This window comes from Salvelinus alpinus, chromosome 25 (genome assembly GCF_045679555.1).
Source record: "Salvelinus alpinus chromosome 25, SLU_Salpinus.1, whole genome shotgun sequence".
NCBI classification, from domain to species: Eukaryota; Metazoa; Chordata; class Actinopteri; order Salmoniformes; family Salmonidae; genus Salvelinus; species Salvelinus alpinus.
In genome coordinates, this window is record NC_092110.1 from 9,691,627 (window position 1) to 9,713,542 (window position 21,916).

The window sequence follows — 21,916 nt, forward strand, 5'->3', positions numbered from 1 at the left end:
TGCTCTGTTCCTCTCTGCTCTGCACCTCTCTGCTCTGCTCCTCTCTGCTCTGTTCCTCTCTGCTCTGCTCTGCTCCTCTCTGCTCTTCTCTGCTCTGTTCCTCTCTGCTCTGTTCCTCTCTGCTCTGCGCCTCTCTGCTCTGCATGCATGAATAATAAAATGGCCAGGTGGTGGAGGGGTTGGAGGGGGTCAGGAGGCGTGCGCCAGCCGCCAAACAAGAGAAAGGTCATGCTTGTTTGTGCAGTGTCCTTCAACAGATGTGAACCGCCTCTGACAGAGACTAGCAAATTCCGGTTAAAACGCTCAGAAAAAATTAGTTGATGGGTCAATTACAGTAAAGGTCACTAGAAGGCAAAGAGGAGAGAAAGGAGAGCGGCGAGAGAGGAGAGGCGAGAAGTTACGATAATAAATCAACAATGTTTGGAGAGAAGTGGAGGTCAAATTCTTTTAGCTCCGATGCCAGTAATATCGGCTACCGCAGTTTATGACTTATCCGAGCTTCCTCACACTAGAGGCTGTTCTAAGGACGTTTGGCAACTCAGACAGACATCACCGCCGTCCAAACGCCAGCTCTAACCCATGCTTTATTCTGAACAAAAATAGAAAATAATAAAAAAAGAAAGAATGAGAATTTTCCCGAAGCAAAGATCCATTCCAAAACCAGAGAGAATTTACAAAACCGGCGCAGTGCTCCTGAGATTTCCCTAAAGGTTACAATCATCAGTTATTAAGTCGAAATGTCTTGTCAGAAGCCGGCTCAGTTTTCTCCCCCAGCAAATCTCCTATAATAACATATTCATGGTAACACCTACACGGGTGTGTATGTTAAGGCACAAGGCAAATTGATTGAGAGACTGGGCCTGCCAAATGAACTGGGCCGGCCATGTATCAGAAACAATATTATTCTGCTGCTGTGTGCGGCTAACCTTGATCTGTGTTGCACAAACAACCCTGAAGAGAAATGATCCTGGCCTTTCCTCTCCGCTCCCTCTTCTGGTACAATAACCTAGCATATGCCCCCTCCCTCCTAACCCCTCCTTCCCTGCCATATTACACATTGCATTGACAAACCTGGCTCCTTTGTGTGTGTGTGCGTGCGTGCGTGCGTGCGTGCGTGCGTGAGTGAGTGCGTGCGTGTGTGTGTGTGACATCTGTAAACCAAGCTCTTCAGCCAGCTGTGTGTCTGGCACGCTGGGAGCTGTGGAAGCTCCGGGTCAGGCTCATCTAATGTAGCCTATTCAGAAATAACACTGATTCATGGGCAGAGGGAGATGGTCAGCCGTCTCCATTAGCTACCGGCGATGCACAGCAACAAAAAGAATGGGATCAATACGCCGCTCTTTTCAGAATGTAGTGCAAATAAAATGTGGTGAGTTAGTGATTCAATTCAAACTGGCACTATCTGTCTGTCGATAGGATGGAAGGACAGGACATGCAGCGGAGAGAGAGAGCATTGTTCTACAGAGGTAGGGTAGACGTCACCTTGGTGTGTGTAGTCATTAAAATATCCAAAGGGAAACGTTGGTGGTTCAATCCTCCTGGCAGCATTGTGTAATCATCTTTGATTGAATGCAAAGTGTGGGCTATAGGTCTTAGTTGTGTTAGTAGGAGATCTAGCAGGATGCTCTAACCCAAATAATTCTGCCGTATACATTTTCTCATTAAAATGCATGTGTCTTTTCAAAGGCAGACAACATTGATGCCATCTGGTGTGTGTGTGTGTGTGTGTGTGTGTGTGTGTGTGTGTGTGTGTGTGTGTGTGTGTGTGTGTGTGTGTGTGTGTGTGTGTGTGTGTGTGTGTGTGTGTGTGTGTGTGTGTGTGTGTGTGTGTGTGTGTGTGCAGAGCAAACATTGTGCATTGACTGAACATTTCTGCAATTTACTTTAATGTTTACGGTCATTCCTACTCCAGCATACCCTTTTAAAATATACAGAGCTGTATCTCCTTTAAGTGCACTGTACAAATACCCAATTTCAAAGGCAAATTCGGTTACATTTGGATTCAGTATAGCTGCATGTACTAGGCGCAAAGCTACATTTATCAAAGTTAAATGTTTACTTTTTGAATATTTGTGACCAGACGACAGTCACAAGAGTGCCTCATTTCCCTACCAGTCTAATATTGTGACCAGCCTGAGCACAGTAAAACGTGAAAAATTACCTTAATCCTGTCATTAACGTTGACATTTTACCTCACATAATATTTGAATTTACAGTTTCACCTTAAAGGGATACTTCTGGATTTTGGCAATGAGGCCCTTTGTCTACTTCCCCAGAGTCAGATGAACTGCTAGCAGATACCAATAGAATTCCAGTCATTGCGCTAACGCTAGTTAGCATTGGCTCGCAAAACCACCTCTAACTTCCTTCATACTGGACACAGAGACATAAAAATGGAATCCACAAGTTCATCTGACTCTGGGGAAGTATCCAAAATCCCAAAGTATCCTTTTAATGTCACGGTATTTTAATGCTCAGACAAATAGAGATATCATCACTGTACAGTTGGTAAGGTGAGTGGACCATTGATGGAAACTGTTGGTACTGAACTAGACTGAACTGAACTAAATTGTGGGTAGCTGGACCATGGTGGTGAATGGAGCTTACCTTTGACGGAGGTGTTGGGTGGTGGGCCTTCTATGCGCAGGTTCCATGGCGGGTCCCCCTGGTTGGCGAAGTCCCTCATCTTCAGGTAGCTGATGGTGAGGCGGATGATGGAAGCCTTGTCCAGCTGGCTGGTGATGGCCCCGGGCAGGGGCAGCATCTTGGCCAGCTCATAGAACTCAAAGTTCTCCTTCCCCCGCCGCGAGCGAGCCGCATCCCGGGACTTCTCCTTCCTCAGAGCCTGCAACCTGGTGGGGACAGGAGAAGAGACAGGAGTTAGGACCAGGGTTGTGCTCAGTAGGGACAACACTTTTTGCAACACTCTGAAACTAGGTGGGAGACGAGCAGAAAGTTAGGGCCTTGGTTTCGACCAGGAAGAACAGAAAGGCCATACCATCATTTGACGCCATAAGCAAGTTAGCAAGCAAGACCAGGGTCAGGTTAAGTAAGGAGAAAACGTTTTGAAACGGGGAGGGACTACCTGTACTTGTCCAATTAGAACACATGTTGTTCTCCATTGCAAAATGTTTTGCTACGGTGCGACCTGTTGAACATGACCCTAGTCCATCTGTCAGCTCAGACACCTGACTGTTGTCATACTGTGGACTAAGTCTAAGTCTGTGTCCCAAATGGCACCCTAAAAAATAAATAAAGGGAAAAGGGGGGCATTTGGGAGCTAGGCTAGGTTACAGGGCTATAGGACCAACCACACCAAGTCAGTCAGTCTTGGCCGTTAGTGACTTGCTCTACTCCAGTGGGAACGCTCAGCACAATTGATTCAGTCATTGGAATTTAGAAGTGGGTCGAAGTTCTGATTAGCTTTGGCCTTGGGTCTCACGAGACAGCCTGCTGAATGACTTTCAGATTGCTGCCTTTTTTTAACGTAAGACACTGCAATAGGCCCAGATAGATCTCTCTCTTTCTCTCTGCAGCTGAAATAGTTTCACAAAATGAGATCATATTCAAAAAGGCCAAATACTGCACTGACCTCACTTTACACTGTCTGAGAGCTCAGTGTGATATTTCTCCTCTGTATTTCTACTTCAATTGATTTATTCATGTCAGCTGCCTGAACTGGTAAGAGTAACAAATATACTGCAGGTGCACATTTCTCAGATGTGTCAGAATAGATGTGTTTAAAATAGTTATAATTCACTTTTTTTTTTACAGTATAATACAGTCCATTTTACGATATTGTACTGTGTGTCATTACACAGTAATTGCTTTGATACTGTATTTATATTACAGTGGAGTGTACTGTAATATTAAATACATAATTTACTTGCCACCAAGCTGTCTGTAAATTACTGTCAAATTCATGCTAACCCCTTTACAGTGTACTCTATTCAGGTATATGCTTTCAAGCCCTTTATACAGCGGCAGTAGATCACATGACCTATTGAAGGACGCATGGTTGGTTATAGTCTATTGGCTTGTATCGTTCCAGTCAAAGACTTCTGTCCCCTTTAGTCATTGTGTTATTTATTTTATATCGAAGAACTCGAAGCAGTTCCATACTTCCATAACACAACTCCCAACTTTCTATGGCGTTCATCATCCTAAGCCATTTTGAATTAAGTTGCCAATAAATCACACAGAAATCTGTGGGTTCCCCACTGGCCGACACCTAGATTAATTTCTTTACCACCACAAATGCAAAATCTGTTAGAACAGACTTGAAAGATGAGGGAAGAGAGGGTTTCTGCCCTGAAGATGAAAAATGACTGTTGGTGAAGAAAATAATTTCACATTATATTGTCGTTTAGTTATCAGTGATTCAAGACAAAAACCAACAACATTAAGCAAACGTGAATAAAAAAACAGCAAGCCAAGGCCCACCCACGCTCTGACAGTGGGTTACTACTGTATATAGACAGAGTACATAGATTCAAAAGAGGTTTGAGAAATCAATTAATGAGTTTAGACATTCACAATGTCTGCAGGATTCAAATGAGAATTCACCAAGCACCACTTCCCAAAACCTTCATTCAGTCAAATAATGTATTGTGGCTTACTAATACCATGCTCATAGTTGTCAAGATCAATTTATGTTAGCTTTTGTGTGCATCAGGAGTGTAATAGGATAATTTCATTGCCAGATACAGATGCACCCTCTGCCTTTACATCTAAGTAGCAGATTGCTGTTCTTGATCATCTCGACCGCCCCTGCAAGAAGAAAAACACCATTTGATGGTCTGCTGCTCAGACAATATATAAAGCTAGTTGTAATGGTTGTTTGGAGGCAAAGTGCAACAGAGCAGCAGAATTTCATTTGTTCCGCAAACTTGGAAAGCATTATGTCGGCCTGCCAAATATTTCTTGATGCGCCGGGGTTGTGTGACCTTCATACAGCAGACATATTTATCATGTTCTACCAGAGTAAATGTAACACTTTTTTTATATATAAACATGAAATTAAATCATGTCGTAGTTCAACAACCCAATACCTTTTTAAGTTCCTTTTACAAGACAGGGATGAGGTCACTAACTTCTGGCTGGATTTGGTTCTGGTTCTGAGGTCACGACCCTGTCTATGTTCCACATCACATACTATACTCCGGACGTGGCAACTTTATTTTGATTACCGTAAACAAATATAATAACAATAAATAAAACAAATCTGCAATGACCCGTCCTTTCTCAGGTAATCACTTTCTTGAGTTGGTGACCAGCACCCTACATACTACAAGAATATAAATCACTTAATAATTATTAACTATTATATAGATCTTTTTTTTTTTTACATTTATTCTGCAACATGCAGATGACCTCATAGTCTGTATTTTACACCACATTCTCCACATACTGAACTACTCCATGAACATCGTTCTCACATTGCAATCACAGAGCGGTCCCCATGCTGGTCCCACTAGGGTGTCAGATGCCCATGCTTAAAAAGAGACCGGTGGTAGGGAGCACAAGCAGAACCGCTTCACAATCTGTCATTCCCATTGAGTCCCAGACAAGCGCCGTTATCATTGTGTAGAGAGAGCCATCTCCATCACCTACACTACAGTCACCATCCACAACGGTGGCACAACCCCACCACATTCTTTTGCACCATTTTCAAATGACTCTCTGTATATTCTGAATCATACAAACCCACACCCATACACACATCTCAATGACATCACAGAGAGAGAAAAAAACATACTGGTTGGTAAGTGTTTACTTGAAAATAGAATGCTTATGGCCCACACGGTGAAATGCCAGTGGGGAAATCAACCAATGTGAGGGGTGTCTGATAGGGATCTGTGTGTAGGAACAGAGAGCCGCATTGTGTTCACACTTCCTGCTTTCCCTCGTCTACAAGAGAACTCCAGAGTACAGTTAGTATTGTAAAAATGGAAAAGACTTGTGAGAAGTCGAGATTAGAGATATGAAATGTACACAGAACAGGACATTTCTCTACTCACAGTAACAGGGTTCCAAAACAGAGAGGGAGTCAGCATCCATTTTAAGTCGATTAGCTTTGACTTATATACTGACGGGGTAACTTACAGTATAATAACAACATCATTCTAATAATACAAACCAGACTACACGTACTGCTAATAAAGCATGTGTCGCTTTTAATGAACTAGAAGATGGCAACTTACGGTAACTAATGTAAACTCATAAGATATCTGTAGACGTGGTTGTGCAGCAAACAACAATAAAACAGCCACAGGGTCATTGGCCAATTAAATGAATGGACATCTTGAATGGAGGTGACACACCTTGGTGAGTCTGCTGTCTAAGATATCACTCTGTGTAGCCAATCAGCGAACCACCCACCATTCAACTTTTGAAGGCAAGGAGAATACATCAAGCGGCCGAAACTTGTGTGCAAATGATCATTTAGGATTGAAGTAATTGGTTTCATCAGTGTTGAAAAGGCAGCCAGAGCAAAATGCCACTTTAGATTAGGGCCCTCTTCCTGAAGAAATGGATGACGCCACTGATCGGGGGACTAAATGCCAAAACTAATCAATTGCTTTTGTGACTCTGGCTCTCCATGCAGCAGTAAAAAGAGAGGGTGCACTAGGTTCTCTTTCTCATTATAGAAAATGCTATCTCCTTAGTAACATAATTTAACTTCTCATCAACTTGGTCACACTGTGTCATCAAACCTGTCCAAACCCCCGGCAGACAATGAGGGGTTATGAAAAACAACCTTGTTCGGGGTTAGGCCCCATTTATAAATACCACCAAGACTGGACAACACCAGGGCCCATATTCACTAAACATATCAGAGTAGGAGTGCTGATCTAGAATCAGCTTATCCTTTTAGATCATAATGAATATGATTATATGGGCAGGGGAGACCTGATCCTAGATCAGGACTTCCACTCTGATGGTTTTTGAAGACCCCCAAGGACATGCATGCATTTGTACTGTAGCATTGTACACTACACTAACATGTTCACAACATTTATTCACTATTTAAATGAGATGGTCAAACACAAATCCGAAGCAGATGTACAATATCACAGGTGTTCATCAACACGTACAGTACTATAAGTAGAAACACATTCGTACGAAGTTCGTAAGATTCAATGATGCTATGACATCTATCTTTTCAGTGAGTTGTAACACCACCATTATTTTAAAGGAAAACTCCAGCCAAAAACTCACTTTTGGTATTTGTCTCATTAGTCCACTATTGATATAGTCCCAAAATGTTTTCCATGTCAGCAATCAAGTTTTCAGGATAAACTCAGCAAAAAAAGAGACGGCCCTTTTTCAGGACCCTGTCTTTCAAAGATAATTCGTAAAAATCCAAATAACTTCACAGATCGTCATTGTAAAGGCTTTAAACACTGTTTCCCATGCTTGTTCAATGAACCGTAAACAATTAATGAACACGCACCTGTGGAACGGTCGTTAAGACACTAACAGCTTACAGACGGTAGGCAATTAAGGTCAGTTATGAAAACTTAGGACACTAAAGAGGCCTTTCTACTGACTCTGCTCATCTGTGTGAACGTGCCTTAGGCATGCTGCAAGGAGGCATAAGAACTGCAGATGTGGCCAGGGCAATAAATTGCAATGTCCGTACTGTTAGATGCCTAAGACAGCGCTACAGGGAGACAGGACGGACAGCAGACCATGTGTAACAACACCTGCACAGGATCGGTACATCCGAAAATCACACCTGCGGGACAGGTACAGGATGGCAACAACAACTGCCCGAGTTACACCAGGAACGCACAATCCCTCCATCAGTGCTCAGACTGTCCACAATAGGCTGAGAGAGGCTGGACTGAGGGCTTGTAGGCCTGTTGTAAGTCAGGTCCTCACCAGACATCACCGGCAACAACGTCGCCTATGCACAAACCCACCGTCGCTGGACCAGATAGGACTGGCAAAAAGTGCTCTTCACTGATGAGTCGCGATTTTGTCTCACCAGAGGTGATGGTCGGATTCGCGTTTATCGTCGAAGGAATGAGCGTTACACCGAGGCCTGTACTCTGGAGCGGGATCGATTTGGAGGTGGAGGGTCCGTCATGTTCTGGGGCGGTGTGTCTCAGCATCATCGGACTGAGCTTGTTGTCATTGCAGGCAATCTCAACGCTGTGCGTTACAAGGAAGACATCCTCCTCCCTCATGTGGTACCCTTCCTGCAGGCTCATCCTGACATGACCCTCCAGCATGACAATGCCACCAGCCATACTGCTCGTTCTGTGCTTGATTTCCTGCAAGACAGGAATGTCAGTGTTCTGCCATGGCCAGCGAAGAGCCCGGATCTCAATCCCATTGAGCACGTCTGGGACCTGTTGGATCGGAGGGTGAGGGCTAGGGCCATTCCCCCCAGAAACGTCCAGGAACTTGCAGGTGCCTTGGTGGAAGAGTGGGGTAACATCTCACAGCAAGAACTGGCAAATATGGTGCAGTCCATGAGGAGGAGATACACTGCAGTACCTAATGCAGCTGGTGGCCACACCAGATACTGACTGTTATTTTGAACCCCCTTTTGTTCAGGGACATGTTATTCCATTTCTGTTAGTCACATGTCTGTGGAACTTGTTCAGTTTATGTCTCAGTTGTTGAATCTTATGTTCATACAAATAATTACACATGTTAAGTTTGCTGAAAATAAATGCAGTTGACAGTGAGAGGACGTTTCTTTTTTTGCTGAGTTTATATAACTTTCAAAATACAGAAATACAGCCGGTATGATGCATTTTGCTTCATATGGTGTTGAGTTTTCCATTATATGAGTTTTCCATTATATATTACATTATATCAGCTATATTTCTGTATTTTGAAAGTTATATATCTTGAAAACTTGATTGCTGACATGCAAAACATGTTGGGACTATATCAACAATGGACTAATGAAACAAATACCAATACACCAAATACCGTTTTTGGGTGGAATTTTCCTTTAACTCCATTAAACAGTGTTGTCTATCTCTTTGGTTAACGCTAACTGTTCATCGTTCTATTGGAAGGTTGTTGCTCCCTTTTAATACCATTTAAGGTCTGTCTGCACGTCAGACTATCCCATCAGTCTGTGAAGGGGATGGCCTATTGCCACGGATGTCCATTGTCCTTATTAAGGTTGCCATTACGCTCTGTGTCTCAGGTGACATTGACGTCCTCAGAGCTGTCTGTCTGTGTGTGTGTGTGTCTGTGATCTGCGTGTGCAAGTGTGGTGCCTGTTTCATAGCTAAACGCACAGAAGGAGTAACTGTATCAGGTGCATGATAATGACGCACTTGAAGTTCAAACAGCAGTGTTTATTTCAAATATAATTCAATTACAATTCTGAATGTTATTGAACAGGCCTCTGTCACAGTGGGTCTAGTAAGGTTGTTGCTGGACCAACACAGTACCACACTAACAACCGTTGTAGCACCAAGGCTGTAGAAGCTCATCTCGTACATTGAACCAACTGCATCTATTATTGTTAGGCTTTGTGACCAACACTCATAAATTAGTACCCGGAAATTCAATGAAAGAACAAATAAAAACCTGCTGATTGAGTAAATTGGAATACTTAAGAGGCAATTAAAAAAGAAAAAGAATAAAAGGTAGACAAAAAATACATTAATCTGCACTCGTTTTCATTTTGCTGCTTTGGTTCTTTCTGTTGTTGTTGTTGCTGCTGTTGTTGTTGTTTTTCTACCTCTCGCTGTGGTATTGATACCATTAAATGAAATACCTGCTGTAACACAAAGGAGGGAACATAAAGATGAGGAGAGAGACAGAGAGAGAGGCTTATGAAGAGAGAAGAGAGAGAGGCAGGCCAAGGCATTAATCAGCCATCTTGCTACATATTGATTCAACTACAATGATGCGGTCATTTGGAGAAATAATAGCCAGCAAATTATGCAGGATGAAACCCTGCTGTTAATGAATGAGAATAATCCCCCTTTGTAGTGAAAAACCCACCACCCACAGCTCGGAGGCTAGGAAATCTGCTAGGTGGAGGAGTGGGCCTGCCAGGCTGCTGTGATTACCAGCGGTAGGGGAAACACTGAGAGGAGAGCTACCATTGTCCTCCTTTGCGCTCAGAAGGTCAGTGTGTGTGTGCGCGTGTGCTCAGAGGGTCAGGGTCTGTATGGCTCTTCTCAGGGTGGTCATCCGGACGCCTGGCTGCTCCACCAGGCTCACAGCAGCAAGACTGAGGCTTATTTCACTGTTTCTTGTAGGATGATGCAGAATGGACATGAATATAGACACGGGAGGAGACAGTATTTATGGAGGAAACAAGGCCTCTTACAGAGACAGATTGCTTATCCTTATCCTTTAATTCACATTCTATCATTAGGGATGGGCCAGAGTGGACACGTACTATAGATCACAGGAGGCTGCTGAAGGGAGGACGGCTCATAGTAATGGCTGGAATGGAGTGAATGGCGTGGTATCAAACACGTGGAAACTATTTCCACTCTTTTTTTTCTAACTCTTCATTGTTGGGAATGGGCTCGCAGGTAAGAATTTCACGGTAGAGTCTACACCTGTTGTATTCGGCGCATGTGACCAATAACACTTGATCAATAACACCATTCCATTTATTCTGTTCCAGCCATTACTATGAGCCTGTCCTCCCCAATTAAGGTGCCACCAGCCACCTGTGGTATAAACAAACAGATATACATGCAAACACGCAGTCGTGCACACGTTTGCATGGGAGGAGAAGATGAGATTTCAACTTGCTTCCTACAACCAAACATGCACCACAATAAATCCTTTTTGACCATTACATTTTTTGCTCTTTGATTCAAAGCCCAAATAACATAACCTTTTCTTTCAGGCTATGTAAAGCTACTCTGATTCTAAATCAACAGTGGCTATGCAGCAGGGTGTAAAGTCTTAATAGTTCCAGCACACCACTTCCATGAGCCTGCATATCTTCATTACAGTGGGAATCGTCTTACTGTTGGATTAAACTTACTGCATACGACTAAACACACACAGCCACATCATGAAATACACAACTAGCAACAAGCTGTTTGGACAAGGGATTGGTTCCATTTCAAGTCAAAATCAATCCCCCAACAAAGGAAAAGAGACAGAAAACCGAGGGCATAAAAGCAGTAAATCAGATTCACTCAAGGAATTAAGTATAAACGTATAAATTAATTTATGCAGAGCGACTCAATTGTTATGACCGTGGTATAAACACACACATTAAGTTATTAAACCACACTGACAACAAAAGCAAAACATCTCAGTAACAGACGTAACAGGTGGTACTGTTTTAACACAGAACAGTTTAAACTCACAGAACTCCCTCAGGGGTTTAGTGTGTGAATATCAACCTTTTAAGTCAATAGTGTAATCTCTCATCGGGTGTGGTTGTATAATGTGCAGGTGTGTGTTTGTGTGAGCGTGCGTGCGAGCGTGCGTGTGCTTATGGTGTAGAGCTGTCCTGTGTTCTGCCTGCTTGAGACCCGCAGGTTGTAGACAGAGAGGGCAGACTGAGAAGACAGTTGTCAATGGCCAAGGTCACCAGGCTGCCTGTACAGACTGGAGCTAGTGGCTGCATCTCAAATGGCACCCTATTCCCTATACAGTGCACTACTTTTGACCAGAGCTCTATGGATCCTGGTCAAAAGTAGTGCACTATATAGGGAATAGGGTGCCATTTGGGAAGGATAGAGACCATATTTCCCAGTGCGCTCCAATCTCCCCCACCACAGAGTTGTCCTGTATGTACCCATGAACAAGGAGAGGGAGGGTGGCAGCTTCAATGTACACAACACACACACACAAGCATAGACATAGGCACAGGCACAGACACACACACACACCAAATATGAAATGCTAGTGGAGCGTGTCCATAAAATAAAAAGGAATTGCGTCCGGGGACTGAAACCAGAATCAGATATTACCTGCTGTCTTGATTAATAGTCTCTCTCCTGTATGCTTTTAATTTAAAGCCCCCCAGCACTCTCTCTCTCTCTCTCCTCTGTGGAAAAATGAGTGTGTCCCAAATGGCACCCTATTCCCTAGAGGCCCTGTGCAAAAAGTAGTGCACTATGTAGGGATTAGGGTGCCATTTGGAACGTAGACAATAACTTCTCTATTTTTACGATGGACTCATCCAAACCTGGATGTGGAACTGGGGGGCCCAGCAATACGTTTTAGTTTCAATTTGCATTGCAATGTTTTTAAATTCATATCTGACTTTAATTTGCTGCGGATATGGTTGTTTGCATTTACCTCAAGCATGGAAAACTGGTACTGGTCTGCAGTACAGGGAAATTGATTGTTACATACTGTATGAAATAGGAATAAACAAATGTTACTTCTGCTAATCAGAGGCATATGTGGCTTGCAGCCTTGCACACCGGAACCAGACATGTCTATAATGACTAGCAGCAGATGTGTGGTGAGAGCCACTGTAATGGTGGTGGTGAGGGGCAGGGATGATGAAATCTTGATAGCCACAATGCTTGATGGCCAAAACTCGGAAAGCCCTGAGGTTAGAGAGGTGAGCCAGTGACCGAAGGGTTGCCAGTTTGAATCCCAGGACTTATGGGGAAAAACAGTGGGGAGTGAGGAGAGTTGCTGGTATCAGGTTGTCTTCTGGTTCTTGGTTGTCTGCAGTGATCTGGTGTCTTCTGTTTGCCCAACTGGTTAGTCTGCAGTGATGTGGTGTCTTCTGTTTGCCCAACTGGTTAGTCTGCAGTGATCTGGTGTCTTCTGTTTGCCCAACTGGTTAGTCTGCAGTGATCTGGTGTCTTCTGTTTGCCCAACTGGTTAGTCTGCAGTAATGTGGTGTCTTCTGTTTGCCCAACTGGTTAGTCTGCAGTGATGTGGTGTCTTCTGTTTGCCCAACTGGTTAGTCTGCAGTGATGTGGTGTCTTCTGTTTGCCCAACTGGTTAGTCTGCAGTGATCTGGTGTCTTCTGTTTGCCCAACTGGTTAGTCTGCAGTGATCTGGTGTCTTCTGTTTGCCCAACTGGTTAGTCTGCAGTGATGTGGTGTCTTCTGTTTGCCCAACTGGTTAGTCTGCAGTGATGTGGTGTCTTCTGTTTGCCCAACTGGTTAGTCTGCAGTGATCTGGTGTCTTCTGTTTGCCCAACTGGTTAGTCTGCAGTGATCTGGTGTCTTCTGTTTGCCCGACTGGTTAGTCTGCAGTGATGTGGTGTCTTCTGTTTGCCCAACTGGTTAGTCTGCAGTGATCTGGTGTCTTCTGTTTGCCCAACTGCTTAGTCTGCAGTGATCTGGTGTCTTCTGTTTGCCCAACTGGTTAGTCTGCAGTGATCTGGTGTCTTCTGTTTGCCCAACTGGTTAGTCTGCAGTGATCTGGTGTCTTCTGTTTGCCCAACTGGTTAGTTTGCAGTGATCTGGTGTCTTCTGTTTGCCCAACTGGTTAGTCTGCAGTGATCTGGTGTCTTCTGTTTGCCCAACTGGTTAGTCTGCAGTAATGTGGTGTCTTCTGTTTGCCCAACTGGTTAGTCTGCAGTGATGTGGTGTCTTCTGTTTGCCCAACTGGTTAGTCTGCAGTGATCTGGTGTCTTCTGTTTGCCCAACTGGTTAGTCTGCAGTGATCTGGTGTCTTCTGTTTGCCCAACTGGTTAGTCTGCAGTGATCTGGTGTCTTCTGTTTGCCCAACTGGTTAGTCTGCAGTGATCTGGCATCAAGCGGCTTAGTACAGAGTGACTGCGGCTCCGCCCGCTCAGTGGATCCATCGCCACAGCGGGCGAGGCAAATCCCGTTAGCTGTGAATAAAGCCATTCGGGCCAGCTACAGGTAAGCCTGACGCAATGCGATTACATGGCAAGTGCAGTGGCTGAAAGCCCCAGCGCCAACACAATACCCTGTCAGCCTTCTTCATTTCTGCCATACCATTCCATTAATGGAAATCCTGTTAAAAGGTGTGACACACCAATTTTTAAATCCTAAATGGCAACCTAGTTCCTTTATAGTGTACTAATTTAGACCAGAGCCTTAAAGGCCATGCTCAGAAGTAGTGCACCATATAGGCAATAGGGTGCCATTTAGGATGCAGAAACACTGTACGAGAGAAAGAAAGAGAGGATTGTGGGAGATTTAAAGGATTCTGGGTAATGTTGAGTTAATTCACCATATCAACATCAAGTTATGATCAGTGGTAAAATGATTTGGATGTAGCTATATAACAGCTACCGTATGTCTGGCTGACAGACAGTTCCTTGATCACAAATACAAAGCTAAGCTAAGCAACGTCTCCTTAATAACAACAAGTAGACAGTTCTTAAATCCTCTTTGTGGGAACAGGAGGGAGGGAGCAGAGCAGAGGTAGAGGAGAGTAGAGGTTTTTCCACTGTTCAGCAGGCCAGGGTTAGTCTAGTTGACTATTTTGAGCATGATGGATCATTCTCTTATTTAGCAGGGTCATCCTTTCATCTCTATCTCTAAGACTGCATCTCACTCCCGAGTGGCACTGCATCGCAGTGTTGAGGTGTCACTACAGCCTGGGGTTCGATCCCAGGCTGTGTTACAGCCGGCCGTGACCGGGAGTCCTATAGGGCGGTGCACAATTGGCCCAGCATCGTCCGGGTTAGGGGAGGGTTTGGCCGGGGGCTTTCCATGGCTCATCGCGCTCTAGTGACTCCTTGTGGCAGGCCGGGCACCTGCAAGCTGACTTCAGTCGTTAATTGAACCGCGTTTCCTCCGACACATTGGTGAGGCTTGCTTCCGGGTTAAGCGAGCAGGTGTTAAGAAGCAGCGTGGTTTGGCGGGTCATGTTTCGGAGGACGCATGACGCAACCTTCGCCTCTCCCGAGCCCGTTAGGGAGTTGCAGCGATGAAACAAGATCGTAACTACCAATTGGACATCACGAAAAAGGGGGAAACATTTTTTTTAAATAAAAGACTGCAGCATCTCAAATTGCACCCTATTCCCTATATAGTGCACTACTTTTGACCAAGGTCCATAGGGCCCTTTTCAAAAGCAGTGCACTATATAGGGAATAGGGTGCCATTTGGACAGTACGCTAAGAGAGGGATATCCAAAGACAGAGAACAAGAGCTACTCAGCAACATTCAACACAATAACAACATACCTTGCATTACACCTGGGATGAAAACACTTACATTTGCTCAACTTGCCATTGGCTCAACCATTGGTTCAACTTACCCCAAGGCAAACATTTGGACTATATTAGCCCAAACAAGGATGCACTTTAATGCTAGGTTTAGGACCGCATATTGAAGCTTATAGAGACCCCAACTGATGTATAGAACAATCTTTGGTTTAGATACAAGCCTCATGAAAACTCGAACACAATACATTTATTTGACTTGGTTGATTTTTTGGGACCGAACTTACCACTTTTTCCATGTGGTTTCCTCATTCACACACTCCATGAAATGATGACCTCTTCCTAAATATTTGGCGACATTAATTCTGTCTATGGTTTCCTAGAAACAAGGGTGGCTCAACGTACCCCTTTGGCTCAACTTAACCCACTCTCCCCTACTGCTCTCCGCATTTCTCATGGGGTCAATACTAACAAACAAACACCCATACAAAACAAAAACACAATTCTATTTGTAATGTGTCTGTAACGAGGTCTTTTTGCTTCAGAATATGAATAACTAATAAGGAGATATAAGTCATAATAAAGCTTGGGAACTTATCTGTAACAATTTTGCCTATATCACAAATCCATGTGTTTATGAATAAAAAACGCCTCATATATTCTGCTGTCTGTCTGTGTCTGACGTCAATCTATACTCTCCAGTAACTCACCAGCCAACCAACCACATCAAAACCCTTCAAAGCTGCTCTCAACAGCCCGCCACATAGATTCCCCCACTTCCCTTCCCAAAATGGTTTATTGAGTCTCCCAGCCAGCCAGCCAAGGCGGTGCGAGGGGAGCCAGGTAGCTATAAAGAGACAGATAAGAGATGCGTTGGAGAGAGAGAGAGAGAGAGAGTGTGAATCAGAGAGAGAGAGAGAGAGAGAGCGCGGGAGAGGGAGGGAGAGAGATAGAGGCTCAGAAGGGGGCGACGGCTCCTTGACGAGCGCTCATCATCTCCTCTACCTTCCCCTGAACCTGATCTGTCCCAGTAATCGCTCGCTTCAATCAGAAGAAGAAAAAAAATCTATAGTTCAATGGTAATTTTCTCTCCTCTCCTCCACTCCTCAATCCGCCCCTGTCTGTCTGTCTGTGTCTGGGCCAGGCACCTGCTGAAGCCTCTGAGGTGGAACGGCTCAATATTAGCTCTGAAATTAGCAGCAGTCCCTTGTTAAAGACTTGGCACACTGTGAGCAGGGATAGACACTGTTAATGGCATAAAAGCCCTCATCACCTGGGAGCCACACAATTACTTGAGCCAGCCTCTCTCTTTTCTCTCTTCCCCCTCTCTCTCTGTCCCGGCCCTGTATCCTTGAGACAGCTTACTCCTCTCCTCACTGGCCACCAACCAAAACGGAGGAGACAGAGAGCAAGATCTCTCCCGTGACAGATCCCTGCGCCTCTCTAAACCCCATTTAAAGGAAAAGCAGCATTCAATTGAACAGCTAAATCGCTGTTAATGAATTTTGGGGGTCTTTTTGTGGTGAAAATCGGGTCTGATAACATTATTGTGATTTAAAAGTGTAATAGGGGTAAACTCACTCACAAACAGGAATTATCTTTAGAAAACTAAATCAAAGAGTGCATTTTTAATAATGATACTTGACATAGTACATATACTCAGGTTATTACTTAGGCAAATGTAATCCATAACTCAGACAGGCTTTAATATGGCAGACTGAGTCCCCGCGCTTCTGAAGTTCAATATAATATTTATGATGCTACTTTACTTATTAAGGAGACTAAATATAAGAGAGGAATAAAAAGGAAGTAGCCTTGTAGCTATGACAGTAGCATATTTTTAATACAGTACGTACAATAGAGTAAGTATCCTCTCACTATCACAATGTCCCCTTCTCTCTGCAGTATCCTCAACATGGGCTGTGAACTTTATTAGCCTTAGGATCTCTCCACAGTCCAAACTGCTTTCCTGTATAGCTACTTCTCCAACATCTTAAACTATGGATGTACAGGTCATTGGCTACAAGGCTACACTTCCTGTATCTCTAGGCCAAGTCTGTACAAGCTGATATTACATTACATCTCCACGCTGTACACTACAGGCCAGGGGTGAACCCAGAGTCACATGTGAGGCCCCCCCGCCACTCTGCAGCCATCGCCCTGACAACAAGCAGCATGGTGAGCATATCAGGGCCACCCTGAACTGAGACCTACTGTAGGGTTGGGATGGTGGGGTGGGAACCATGAGCAGCATCGCTAGTCTTCCTCACAAACTACACTGGACAAAAATATAAACGCAACATGTAAAGTGTTGGTCCCATGTTTCATGAGCTGAAATAAAAGAACCCAGAAATGTTCCATATGCACAAAAAGCTTATTTCTCTAAAATTTGCTATACACATTTGTTTACATCCCTGTAAGTGAGCATTTCTCCTTTGCCAAGAATCGTGTGGCATATCAAGAAGCTGATTAAAAAGCATGATCATTACACAGGTGCACCTTGTGCAGGGGACAATAAAAGGCCACTCTAAAATGTGCAGTTTTGTCACAACACAATGCCACAGATGTCTCCAGCCCAGGACCTCCACATCCGGCTTCTTCACCTGCGGGATCGTCTGAGACCAGCCACCCGGACAGCTGATGAAACTGTGGGTTTGTACAACTGAAGAATTTCTGCACAACCTGTCAGACACCGTCTCAGGGAAGCTCATCTGCGTGCGTTCTTGTCGTCCTCACCAGGGTCTTGACCTGACTGCAGTTCGGCGTCATAACCGACTTCAGTTGGAAAATGCTCACCTTCAATGGCCACTGCACACTGGAAAAGTGTGCTCTTCACGGATTAATCCCGGTTTCAACTGTATCGGGCAGATGGCAGACAGCGTGTATGGCGTCATGTGGGCGAGCGGTTTGCTGATGTCAACGTTGTGAACAGAGTGCCCCATGGTGACGGTGGGGTTATGGTATGAGCAGGCACAAGCTACGGAGAACGAACATAATTACATTTTATCGAAGGCAATTTGAATGCACAGAGATACCGTGATGAGATCCTGAGGCCCATTGTTGTGCCATTCATCCGCCGCCATCACCTCATGTTTCAGCATGATAATGCACGGCCTCATGTCGCATGGATCTGTACACAATTCCTGGAAGCTGAAATGTCCCAGTTCTTCCATGGCCTGCATTCTCACCAGACATGTCACCCATTGAGCATGTTTGGGATGCTCTGGACCGACGTGTATGACAGCGTGTTCCAGTTCCCGGACAATATCCTGCAACTTCGCACAGTCATTGAAGAGGAGTGGGACAACATTCCACAGGCCACAATCAACAGCCTGATCAACTCTATGCGAAGGAGATGTGTCACGCTGCATGAGGCAAATGGTGGTCACACCAGATACTAACTGGTTTTCAGATCCCCGCCCCTACCTTTTTTTAAAGGTGTCTGTGACCAACAGATGCATATCTGTATTCCCAGTCATGTGAAATCCATAGATTAGGGCCTGATACATTTATTTCAATTGACTGATTTACTTATATGAACAGTAACTCATTAACATCTTTGAAATTGTTGCATGTTGCATTTACATTTTTGTTCAGTATAAGTACCCACTTGGATCCTTAAAGTGGAGAGGCTGGTGCTACCCTGAGCCCTCCCAGCACTCAGCAGTCCTCCCTACCCCTCCTCTGGCTCCCTGCGCATGGATGCTGGATGCCACAGCTGGAAGGGCAGCTCCGTGCCAGCCTAGTGGAGCCTGGCGGAGCGTGATCAAAGCAGGTTACAATAGACTCCTCACAGGGTCAGCTGCCGACAACCTGTACAAGATTTACACCTTCAATAATAAATGAACTAAACATTTTGAAGTAATTGGCTGTGCAGAGGCAGAGGAAGAGACCTCTCTCTCTATCCCTCTCTCCTCTCTATCTCCACCAGAGAGCTTGCTTGTACAAAGCAATAGCGTTTGAATAATTGATGCATGATGCAGTGGTGTGGTGGCTCTGTCGGGTTGCCTTGATTCGCTACAAGCTCTGAGTTCGACTGTGGTGGTGCTTCTGATGATAATCATTGTTTAGAAAAACAATAGGATTAGGCAGAAGAAAGAACATATAGAAAGAAATGGGAAGAAGAGGAGCACTTCAGCAACAACACAAATGCTACTGGGCAAAAACCTGTTGAATCAACGCTGTTTCCACGTCATTTCAAACCCCAAATGAAATGCGATGACTTTGAATCGTCGTGGAAAACTGATTGGATTTGATTTAACCTAAATCTAATGACATGGTGAATTATTTCGATGCTTTCACGTTGAATTCACGTTAGTTGACAACTCAACCAACTGTAAATCAAAACTAGACGTTGAACTGACGCCTGTGCCCAGTGGGATATCTCATCACAGATCGGCTTCTCTCTGAAAGTCTGAGGCCTCTATATACAGACTACTGATTCATGATGATAAACAAACAATTATCATCTTAACAAATGCACCCCAGACAACTCTCTCGCTCTACTGAAGTTGTCTGATGCCAGATCTTCACAGAGATGAGGTCTGGCTGTCTGTCCCGCATGCTTGTGAAATTACTCTGGCAGTATTTTGCTTTATGCCTCTATTCTGATCATAGGGGTACCAAGAACAACAAACATAGACAAACAGACAGACAGGGACTTTAGAAAGCAGAAACGACTGTACAAGCTAGTTTATGTAGAGAAATTCCACCTCTACCCTATACCAATGAAATCCTTCCACTCACTGCTGTGTTATTTATCGTGCATCACCAAGCTACAGTGTGTATGTGAGCCTGAGATACAAGTAATTTATGGTGTTTGTTGCAAGTGTAATTTGTATAATGTGCTCATAAAACACAGCGGAAGACAACAGCAGATCTGCTTGGTGAATGATAAAAGACCATGGAAAGTCAGTTATCTAAACTCCTGATCAGAATTCATATTGTCCCAACGCTAGCTACACTTCCAGGGCCTATTCATAATATTGACTGTATCATCAATATTTTGCAAGCCATAAAATATATTGCTAGATACAGAACGGTATATGCTTTGTAAAAAGTCCCATTATTGTTTTTCAAGCATGACTGTATTGTATTAGTAAGGAAGACTACTGGATTTGACACACACAGACAGGAATCACAGGCATGGTGGAAGTACTGGGAAGGATTCCAAACACCACAGCCAATACAGGTCATTCATTACAGAACTTAAATGATCATCCATTTTAAGGCTAGCATTCATTCTAGAATGTGTCAATTCTAAGGCTAGAATTATAGAATGTATCAATTCTAAGGCTAGAATGTATCAATTCTAAGGCTAGAATGCTAGAATGTATCAACTCTAAGGCTAGAATTATAGAATGTATCAATTCTAAGGCTAGAATGTATCAATTCTAAGGCTAGAATGCTAGAATGTATCAACTCTAAGGCTAGAATTATAGAATGTATCAATTCTAAGGCTAGAATGTATCAATTCTAAGGCTAGAATGCTAGAATGTATCAATTCTAAGGCTAGAATGTATCAATTCTAAGGCTAGAATGCTAGAATGTATCAATTCTAAGGGTAGAATGCTAGAATGTATCAATTCTAAGGGTAGAATGCTAGAATGTATCAATTCTAAGGGTAGAATGCTAGAATGTATCAATTCTAAGGGTAGAATGCTAGAATGTATCAATTCTAAGGCTGGAGTTCTACAATCCTAAGACTACATCATCATCGTCATACTAAAGAACAGTGAAATACATGAAAGTGCATGAGGACAATGAGATGGGTATAGGAGTTTGTTAATATACATGTATATTGTATGTAAATGTCTATTCACAGAATCCCGTGAATTAGATGATGATAGCCTATGACTGTAAGACTGGTACAGTATCTGCCTGGTGTTCAGTACATTTATCTCCTCAGCTTCATTGAAGGAAGTTACTTTAGGAGGCTCTAACGAGAACTTCTAATCTGACACGGGAGAGAGTAAATATGCCATTGTTTTTTAAAGACCATCACGGACAATTAAGAAAGCAGCAGATCATGAGGCGTAGGAGAAAGAATGAAGGGAAGGGGGAGGTGTGGAAAAAGGGAGCTTTTTGTCAGTTACTCTTTAGCTCCCAACGATTCAGCTCAGAGGTAGTAACTGATGCCAGTGTTTACATAACGGTTCCGTATGCTTTGGCGAACACCAAGTAGCCGGGTCTGATATAGGCTAGCTTTTAACATCGGACAACCTTGTGCATGGGAATTATTAATGAAGTTGTAAATGTGATATTGCTTATTTTATGGGATCTAAAAATATAATATTTTTCACCGCTCTACTGTACATGTGACAGCTTAATTAGGGGCGTTTCCACGGTAACAGAGTGACGCTGAGACTTCACTTTAAAATGTATCCCAAACAAAAACCAATGACTGCAAATTTAAACAAACCATACAACTGCTTTTATCAATTTCCACTGAAAACTTTACAAAAACACATTTACTTGAAGAACAGTGGAGATAGAGTTGTATGTGTTTGTGTATACAGTTGTATGGTTTGTTTAACTTTGCAATCATTGGTTTTTGTTTGGGATACATTTTAAAGTGAAAAATCTTGGTCTCAGCAGCACTCTGTTACCGTGGAATCGCCCTTAGGACATTTCTAATATCATCAGAAAACAACCTTCAGAAAACAACTAATGGCCCAGAGAAGTCATGCATACAGTCAATCACATAGGCCTCCCTACGTCCCAAATGGCACCCTATTCCCTACACCGTTCACTACTTTTGACCAGAGTACGCTATATAGGGAATAGTGCACTATATAGGGAATAGTGCACTATATAGGGAATAGGGTGACATTTGGGACTTAATCA

At 43.6% G+C, this 21,916-nt stretch overlaps 1 protein-coding gene across 7 annotated transcripts in view; it reads right to left on the reverse strand.

The window, feature by feature from the left end:
* LOC139553331 (neuronal PAS domain-containing protein 3-like) overlaps positions 1–21,916 on the reverse strand; it is a 356,739-nt gene that overhangs the window by 228,873 nt on the left and 105,950 nt on the right. For all 7 annotated transcript variants that reach the window (XM_071365543.1, XM_071365547.1, XM_071365545.1 and 4 more), the window contains one exon: positions 2,608–2,852. In XM_071365543.1, coding sequence (XP_071221644.1) covers positions 2,608–2,852 — 245 coding nt within the window. The remainder of the gene's footprint in view (positions 1–2,607; positions 2,853–21,916) is intronic.